Source organism: Sprattus sprattus (assembly GCF_963457725.1).
Source record: "Sprattus sprattus genome assembly, chromosome: 8".
NCBI classification, from domain to species: domain Eukaryota; kingdom Metazoa; phylum Chordata; class Actinopteri; order Clupeiformes; family Clupeidae; genus Sprattus; species Sprattus sprattus.
This window is the reverse complement of record NC_137927.1, coordinates 3,544,328-3,553,809: the sequence shown is the minus strand read 5'-3', so window position 1 is coordinate 3,553,809 and position 9,482 is coordinate 3,544,328. Positions and strand designations below refer to the sequence as shown.

General features: G+C 46.5%; 1 protein-coding gene across 4 annotated transcripts in view; it reads right to left on the bottom strand.

The window, feature by feature from the left end:
• Positions 1 to 7,909, bottom strand: part of brd8b (bromodomain containing 8b) — a 16,557-nt gene extending 8,648 nt beyond the window's left edge. For 3 of the 4 annotated variants that reach the window (XM_080843653.1, XM_080843654.1, XM_080843655.1), the window contains exons 1-15: positions 7,857 to 7,909; positions 7,139 to 7,235; positions 6,717 to 6,786; positions 6,552 to 6,601; positions 6,086 to 6,208; positions 5,526 to 5,606; positions 5,261 to 5,325; positions 4,527 to 4,669; positions 4,077 to 4,256; positions 3,679 to 3,781; positions 2,249 to 2,404; positions 1,869 to 2,026; positions 1,242 to 1,764; positions 721 to 758; positions 281 to 474 (exon numbers count right to left, since the gene is read on the bottom strand). In XM_080843653.1, coding sequence (XP_080699779.1) covers positions 281 to 474; positions 721 to 758; positions 1,242 to 1,764; positions 1,869 to 2,026; positions 2,249 to 2,404; positions 3,679 to 3,781; positions 4,077 to 4,256; positions 4,527 to 4,669; positions 5,261 to 5,325; positions 5,526 to 5,606; positions 6,086 to 6,208; positions 6,552 to 6,601; positions 6,717 to 6,786; positions 7,139 to 7,235; positions 7,857 to 7,875 — 2,000 coding nt within the window. In that variant the 5' untranslated portion in view covers positions 7,876 to 7,909. The remainder of the gene's footprint in view (positions 1 to 280; positions 475 to 720; positions 759 to 1,241; positions 1,765 to 1,868; positions 2,027 to 2,248; positions 2,405 to 3,678; positions 3,782 to 4,076; positions 4,257 to 4,526; positions 4,670 to 5,260; positions 5,326 to 5,525; positions 5,607 to 6,085; positions 6,209 to 6,551; positions 6,602 to 6,716; positions 6,787 to 7,138; positions 7,236 to 7,856) is intronic. The other variant, XM_080843656.1, reaches the window with a different exon arrangement.
• Positions 7,910 to 9,482: the final 1,573 nt, after the last annotated feature.

Here is a 9,482-nt window from a genome sequence, read left to right as displayed (position 1 = left end):
GAGAGAGAGAGAGAGAGAGAGAGAGAGAACAAGGGAAGAATAGAGAAAAAGACATGGAGAAATGGGTGGCGAGCAAAAAAAAGTAAGGAAAATGGAGGGAAGGAGTTAAAGAGTTAGTACAAAAACTTCATCAAGTCTGAGTAAACTACTGGATCACGTAGACATTCTGTTGTTGCAAATATTGATTCAGTCTGTGTTAATACAGCTTATATTTATTGGACCTATATACAGCTTTTAAAAAAATCCCTACACACACACACACACACACACACACACTTACAACTGTGAGGAGGCGGGGCTGCTTGCGGTGGAGTCTGCCGTGGTGTATCTCTGAGAGTGTGTGCCGTAGCCGTCCTCACTCTCGCTGGCTGGCTGTTCCACCTCCGACAGGTAGGACCCCTCTCCATCCCCCTCTTCACAGTCCTTCATCTCATCACCATCTACATCGCTCCCCACATCCTCCTCCTTCAGCTCCTACAGAGAGGGGGGCAGGACACCAGAGGAGGCGCAAAGAGAAAGAGAGAGAAAGAGAATTAAAATACAGACTACTTCAGCCAACACTTAGACACTAACACTAAACATCTGCCACTCTCGTAAAACTTTGTTTCTCACACACACTCTACATCCATTCAGAATAATTCTACAGCCCACGAGTTGAGAAACATGGTCCTAAACGGCATACATAAATCAGATTATACCCACTGTTCCAAAACACTATACCTTTGAGTCTTTTCCAGATGCTGAGCTATCTTCTGAGTCTGTAAGAGGGTAAGAACAGGGACAATTATATGTATGTGTGTGTGTGTGTGTGTGTGTGTGTGTGTGTGTGTGTGTGTGTGTGTGTGTGTGTGCTGTGTGTGTGTTTTGTGTGTGTGTTTGTTTGTCTACAAAATGAAGAGACATCCGATCAAATCAATTCAACTTCTGATTCACTCATTGATAATTAGAGGATTGATAATAACTTCTAAAAGTGTGGGCCTCTACGACTACATGTATGCACATGTGGCTGACCCTGGCATGGTGTGTGTGTGTGTGTGTGTGTGTGTGTGTGTGTAACTGACTCCGACACAGTCTGTGTGACTCAGGCTGTATGTGTGTGTGCCTGAGTGCATGTGGGTACCTGAGTTTTTGTGTAACTGACCCAGACACGGTGTGTGACTCAGGCTGTGTGTGTGTGTGTGTGTGTGTGTGTGTGTGTGTCTGAGTGCGTGTGTGTACCTAAGTGTGTGTGTGTGACTGACCCAGACACGGTGTGTGTGACTCCGGCTGGCTCCAGTCCTCTCTCTCCTGCTTGATGGTGCTGATGGGGCTGTGCACACTGCTCTCTTCCGTCTGACCCTCCTCCATCCCTCCTTCCCCCTCCCCCTTCTCCTGTGTCTCCATGGCTCCCCCCTCATCCACAACCACGGCGACTGCTCCATGAGCATGCCCTGGATCTGCCCCTCTCTCCTGCACCTCCTCCTCCTGGTTATACTCCTCCTCCTCCTCTGGGGGCACCTCCATAACCCCCTCCAACTGCCTCTGCACCGCCACCTCCATTGCCCTCTCCCCCTCTTCCGGGGCACTGCTGGGGCCCGAGGTGGCTGGCTCTGGGGCAGGGGCTGCTGCGGGGCTGGGCTGAGGCTCAGTGCCCGACTCCAAGGACTTGAAGGCCTGGGGCTCCCAGGGGCCCGGGAGAGTGTGGCCCCCGGCTACGGCCTCCTCACACAGGGAGAGGGCCGCCTCAACGGCTGCAGCGTCCAGAGCCTCCACTGGATCGTCCACCTGTGTGGATGTGGTTGCACAGTTATAGTTATATTCTGTACATGTTCTCATTCCTGTGGCTAATACTATGTGCCGGCATAATGACATTGCAGTGCAGTAACTACCTTCTCCTCTATGATGGCAATGATGTCCCCCACCGTCTCCAGGTCCAGCTCATCTCCCATGTAGGACACAGCCACCAGGTCCTCCTCCACCAGCTCCCCCTCTCTGGGCGGCTCGAGCTGGGGGCTGGGGGCCACCACCACTGGCTCTTCCACTGCAACTAAAGACAAGACGTCATTCGTCAGTCATACCCGAATGTGCTATTTAAATAAACTTGCCTTAGCTTAGAGTGGGTGTAACCTGGCTTTAATTGATTATATGTGCAAAACACCTAGAAATATACCATAGGCTTGTAGAGGAAGCGGGGGGGGGGGGGCAGGAGGGACAGAACAGGAGCGAGGGAAAGGTGAAGTGACAGAATGAATGAAAAAAAGAGTGAGACCTGTAGTGGGCGGGGCTGGAGCTGTAATGGGCGGGGCTGGGTGGTCCATCTGGGGTGGGGCTACTACATTGTTGCAAGGGGTAACAGAGGGGTCTGCACTGTTGCCATGGTGAATCTGAGGGGCGGTCTCCAGGAGGCGGGACAAAGTAGGTGCATCTGACACACAGAGACACAAACACACACACACGTAAAGCACTAACACTCAGATGTGTACTACAGGCCAACTGCTATGAACACTATAACAGACAGTAAAAGCACATGGTTCACCCAGACTTTAAAGTGCAATTAAAGGTGCAGTATGTAGGATTAAGTGGCATCTAGCAGTGAGGTTACAGATTGCAACCAACTGAATGCCCCTCCTCCACCTTTTTTTTATCCAGGCATGAAGGAGAAAGTACGGTCTCCGTCAAGTGCCGGTAGCTTCTTCAAACAAGTGATGTCATCGCCTATTACTTCATCCAGTGGCCTTAATATGTCAAGTGATGATGTTACTTTTGCTAGATATTTAGAAATTGTATTTATTCATTTGCTCTGTAAAACTATAGTTCACAGCTCCCTTGGATTGTAAATTGTGAAGTATGGCTGTGTTAGCTGGTTGACATGAGCTCCAAAGATTTTTTGTTTAATGTTACACCTTTATCTGCAACAATTCTCAGCAGCTGTGAACTAATGCTGGTGATGTCGCTGAGTCTTTTGGATCCAAACTACAAAGATATATTTTAGTGTTGCCACGTAATCGTAAAATTACAATCCTGGTAGCAATTACATATTTTTCACATTGACAAAGAGAAAAAAGGTTACTTGTGTTGGTAACTATACCCATGGCCATGATCTAGCTAAAGCCACCAAACAACAAATTGCATTTAAATTGGTAGGCTAAATTACCTGTCCCGGAGAACAGGGAACTTTGGTGTCACTCTGAAAACATTAGTCCAACAACAGCTATTTCCACCTGGGGACGCCTACACCAACAACAAAGATTCACACTCCTTAGCTTTTGCGTGTGCTAAATCATAAGTACAATCCTTCATTTAACCACCAAATTCAAGCTGCCACTTCAACAAACGTCTGTTCTGGGCTATGTAGATACAAAGGGCTCATTCTAAGCAGACGAAAACACTGATTATACACTAATAAAACATAATTAGGAATAATATATTTTGCTTCCTCTAATAGATCGTTCTAAATCGTACACACTGCACCTTTAACACAACGCACTGTTTAAGCACACGTATATACACACACTAGACTGGCTGGAATTTTTCTGTGCAGGCCATGGATTTCTATATCTGGCAAGAACAGAAAAGACAGCAGCCCCAACACAACAATAAGGCTCTTTACCAAGAAATATAGAAAGAAAGTGACAATCCGGGAAAGAGAGAGAGAAAGAGCATGGCTGTGTAAGAGACAGGAGAAGGGGCGTGCTGCACCTGCGGTGATGTCCTGTCCCTGAGGAAGGGTGCAGGTCGTGGTGAGAATTTCAACTCCGTGTGAGCCGTTACTCAGGGCAGTGGCCACCTCTCCCTCCACCACCTACAAACACACAAACAATCAATCAGTCAGTCATTATCACAGCATTTCGTCCTTCCGATGGCCTCTATAACCAGAAACATCATTTTCACCATCACCATACACAATCAATATCATCTCCATTAACATCGTCATGAAGTGTCATGTTCCCTAACGTTTCTACTCCCCAGTCTCAGTCTAACTGTGCTGTCTGCCTTCCATCTATATATTCAGCCTTTTCCCTTTCTTCCTTCATCCTTTTTAACGCCCCGCTCACTCTCTCATTCTACTTCTCCTTCTCCCCCCTTCCTCTGCTCACCAAGCGTGGGCTGGCCGAGATGAGGCTTCCTTTCTTCAGGAGCTCGGAGAGAAGGGGGGAGGGTGGTGGAGTTGCCTTCTGGGCCAGGAGCTTCTTCTGTGGGGAGTCGTCTACTAGGGCCCCCAGGCTTTCCTTAGGCCCAACCGCCTCCACTGGCATAAACACGGCCACAGTTGGAGCCTGACGAGATCAGAGGGGAGGGATAAAAACAGAGTGAATGAGGATGGGCAGAGAGAAAGAGAAAGAGATCGACAAAGAAACTTTTTCTCCATCATAACTGCTTTCTTGTTCCATTAAGTACACCCAATGTGATGCCTTTGAGAAAGCAGAGCCAACAAATGTTTGGGTAATGGCAACAAGTATTGTATTTATGTTCTTATCACTAATGGCATGTTTGCCAGTGTTTTTTTTTTTTGGGGGGGGGGGGGGGGGCACCTATAGCTGACTCACTGCAGGGCTGGCGCAGGGTTCCTCTGTCAGTGATTGGCTGGTGTCACTGGTGGGCGGGTCCATGCCAGGAGAGCTGGAGCCCAGAGGAGAGCGCACGGACACACTGGGCATGCGCTTGGGCGTGTTCTTAGCAGCCTGGCGAACTGAAGGCATAGAGACAGGGAGAGAGGGAGGGAGAGGGAGAGAGAGAGAAAGAGAGAGAACACAAAAAGACAGAGTGTGAATTACGCACGTGTTTCTACGAGAGTAAGTCACAGCCAGAAAGTGTGACAGAGTTGAGGCAGTGCGTGCAGGAAACGTGTGAGCATGAGACAGACAGAATGCAGCGAGACTGGGGTATGCGTGCGTGTGTGTGTGTGTGTGTGTGTGTGTGTGTGTGTGTGCGTGAGTGAGTGAGTGTTTCCACACCACTAGTGTAGTAGCTGCGACACTGCTTCTGCCAGCCCTGACTATCTACAGGTTCTTTTCACTGTCTGTTTTTGGTGAGACCCGCGTGCATGGAAAACAGGCTCCGTGCCAAAACACAACATGGTACCGCGCTGCTCCAGGAGACTCAAGCCGCGCCTCAGCCAGGTCTCACGCACCCGGTGAGGCTGCTCTAACCGGTCAACATGGGCGCCGAAATAAAATAACCAAGATGTTCCGCTACCATCATACACACGCCAGGTAAGCGGTGTGGCATGACCTTCAGTATATGTGTGTAGAAGCGTGTGTTTGTGCCGTGGGAGCTGTACCCTGAAAGGCTGCTTCCATGGCCCTCTTCTTCTGATCTGCTTCATCTTCCTCCTGCTTCTTCTTCCTGTCAGAGGAAATCAGAGTTGGAGAGATCAAATGAGGTAAAACAACACAAAAACACACATACTACACTATAACATCGCGTCACACATCCACCGAGAACCGAAGACTAGAGTGATGGGGAGACAGCCAGGTACACAGAGAGTGATGGAGAGACAGACAAGTGCACAGAAAGACACACCAGAAGATAAAAATGAGTCTTACTGATCCATCTCCCCCCACAGCTCCTCCAGTTTGGAGTCCACTTGGCCCGCCTGGATTAGCTCCACCTCTTTTTTCAACTTCCTGCAGAAAAAGAAAATCCTGTTTAGTCTCTCTAGGACCCAGCCATCTCAGTCTCATGCTGCTCTGAATGAGCAAGAGGACCTTGACTCATTTGGAAGTGAAACATCTGCTACTTTCTGAAGTCATTGTTGTTTTTTTATTTAAATGCTTCACTCATATCAACAAATAAATGCTGAGCCCCCATTTGGACTCCAAAGACAATGTCCTGTTAGCTCAATCTATGGCACAAAGGATATTTCTACAAAACATACACCCTCATTCAATGGCTCTCTCCGTTTCCATGACAGCAGACTAAACATATAAAAACACCATGGGCACTGCCACTCTGATGCAACACTGCATTCAGCAACTATGAGTGGTCTCTTCTCTTAATGTGACAAAGTCAGCACACAGAAAATAGTGGAAGATGTATTAGTCTTGAGGGGACCATCTTTAGGGTCAGGTCAGCGCACCATCTGTAAGGTCAGAGGTCAGTGTACCTGTATTTCTCCTGTGTGTCTTTGAGGAGTCTCTTCAGCTCCTCGATCCTCTCGGCTGTTAATCTGCGCACGATCACATCCTCTATGGTCTCCACCACCTCACCCTTCTCCCCACGTTTGCGCCTGTAAAAAAACACACAAGCACTTCATTTGAAAAAGATTCTACCAAGAAAATTCCAATGGCCCTAAGGGGCCCAGTTTTCATTTCTGGATGCGTGAGTGCGCACACACACACACTTTCAAAAATGCTGACAAAGCTGATACTTTAGATCTCGCTCAACCAATTGGTCAGTCACTAAACCATCCAGTCAGTAAATTAATCAATCAATGAATCAATAACATAGATATTATACAACAGAACAACTGAAAGGGCTTCAAACTGTTCTCCACACAGTTTTGATAGACACATGTTCAGCAGACACACATATATAACTGTGAAATTAAATCATTACAGGAAAGGACTCACTTTGGGGCTTCTGTGGTCTCCAGCAGCTCAGAGTACTGGGAGGCGCAGTGCTGCAGAGGTCACAGAGAGGTCAGAGGTAAACACTAAAACAACAGTCCAGATGCTTTAAGCTGGCCTCTACCATCACTCTGTGTCAGCTGTAAAAAGTAACTAAAGAACCTTTACCTTTTGGGAGAACCAGTCAGGGGGGCGACCTGGCTCAGAGAAAGGCTTGATGGCTCTGCTGACTGACACCCTACAAGAAAGAGGAGAGGAAGAGTGACAGACAACAATTAGAAGTGCGGGAGAACAGGACTGCAGTAGGAGGTACAGACATGGTGGATATGTGAAAGTCTGCTATAGGCACTGCTAACCTAAGTATACATCTCAGCCTATGGAGGTGCACCATATAAGCCCACTGTAACTATGCCTGTAGACACCCAGAGTTGACAGGGTAGACTTGTGCTAGACTCAAAAGCGCTTGGAAAATACATCATGCACATTTACATCGCTGTCCTAACATATGATACGTCAAATCTCACAATCATAACTATAAGATGCATTTACAACGTTACAGCTTCTGAATGCATTTTTGAATTTGTATATACCAGTTTTGGTCGCCACTCCTCATGACAGACGAAGCCAGGCACAGTTTCTCCCTGATGGACCACGGCTCCGTGGGCCCGAGGGACAGCATCTTGTGCTCTGCGGGAGACGTACAGAGGGGCAGGGGCCACAGAGAGAGCTAACGTAAGGTATCAAATGTTTATGCCGGTAAATGAGCTTGTCATTGGTAAGAAGCAATGATATAGCTGGCGGAACATCTAGCTACACCGTAGTGGGTTACCGAAATAAAAGACTAGTGTATCACGGCCCTGTGTTTTGTTCACTAGCTAACCTTAGCTAACAATGCTTTGATGAGTACGGTACGCTACTTGTCTAGCTAGCTCGCCAAGACAACATTAGCTGTTTCCAGGCTAAAGCAAACAAACACAACTGGCTGCCATTACATTCAAGTTAAAAACTACAACTAATGATTTAGATTACAAAAGCAATGGAACCAACCAATAACTTCATGGATTTATAGTACACAGTTGTCCAGTTCAGTAGCTAAGTGGCTAATGTCACTATTGTTATCGCGCACAAAAACATTGCTAAGCTAGCTAGGGAAAGCAATTGTCTTTTTGTTTTCTTTACACATGAAAAAATTGAAATGTTTCCAATAATAATGGCATTAACGAAAGTGTGGCCGTTCTTATCTATAATAGTATCCCCTTTAAATAGTAAATAACGGCAAAAGCTTAATTTAAAACCAGAATAACCTACTTCCCACTCCGGTCGACATCTCGTCCGCAAAGCTGATGTCATTAGGCCTCGGAACCAACCTTGTACTGATGTCACGATTCACAGACGTCCCATTATGGCCGAACACCAAAGTGTAGTGTTACAAATAATATTTTCCGTGCATATCGAGGGGGGTTAGCTCAAATGGTAGAGCGCTCGCTGCGCAAAGGCAGGGAGCCGATCTTTACGCTCCCTCGCGCAAGCATAAAAACACACGGAAAATACGGGGAAGTGTATCTATCTATAAATCCAGGAATCTCTGTGTGTCTGTCTGTCTGTCTAGGGCGTATCTCCCTGACGGTAGTTCCGTTAGTTATGAGATTTCGCATGTATCTTACGCATGTCAGCATCCTGGGGGATATTTGAGTCCAACTGCATGACCATTCTTACCCTACACTTACCCTTACAATAAAGAAGTGATCCTATTTCAACCATAACTTCATTTTAAATAATTTCTTTCTTTATGACATTTAGTTTATAGTTTAGACAGCAACGTTGACATCTATATTCAACTGCATCCACTACATAATCTCAAACTTTATTTGTTGGTATATCTCCAAAAAGGCTAACATTAAAACATTTCTTAATGAAAAGGAAACATGCATCACAATAACACTTCAGTGTAACCTGTAGCCTACCTATGTGGAGTGCAAATATGTCTTGCTATTACACTACCCAACAGCTACACCTACATCTGCTAACACTACAGAATGCATAATTCCATAATTCCTACGGGCACTGCACTAGTCTATCTATAAATACAGGAACTCTGTGTGTCTAAGTAGGCTAGTATATTGTAGTTTGATGTATTTATATAAGAGTTAGCTTTCTATTCAATGTTGATGGTAAGCCTAGACCAGTGACCATGCGTTCATGCATCTACTGACGCAATGAGAGGTTTTCAGATGTGTTCCGATGTATCTGTTGTAATTCGTGTGTAGACTTTGTTTTCTCATTATTGCAATATTATAAACCTCAGTCTGCATTTACCCTGGCTGGGGGAGGCTGTCATTCGGAAGATACTGTGTGTGATCGCCTTTGCTCTGTGTTCATTAAACCTGTCAGAGTGTATGAATAAACGGCTGGGTGCCAATCAAAATCACAACGCAAGAGTGGCCGCTACAAATGGTTGCTTATATTGATAAGCCTCGGAGGCTTTCAGATTGTACATTGCTTTCCCATCTGTTGCTATGGAGTCCACGAAATACGCGCAATTCTCGCCCTAAGTTATGTCGGGCCACGTCGTCATGTTATCCTCCCAGTTCTGCACTGGAGGATTGAACCAAAGTGGACTGGAGGGTCTCCTAGTTCCTCTTCTCTGATGAGTCCAATTTTCAGCTTTGCCCAACACATGGTCGTCTGATGGTTAGACGGAGACCTGGAGAGGCCTACAAGCCACAGAGTCTTGCACCTACTGTGAAATTGGACTCATCAGAGAAGACGAACTAGGAGACCCTCCAGTCCGCTTTGGTTCAATCCTTATGGTCTTTTACAAACCTCAGCCAGGCAAAGTACAACGTTGTCCCGGAAGAAAAACTTGCTTCCTTTTGCTCTGACAATGTTCCCCAACTCTGAGAAGTGTTTTTCCCAGCAGGGCAATGCTCCATG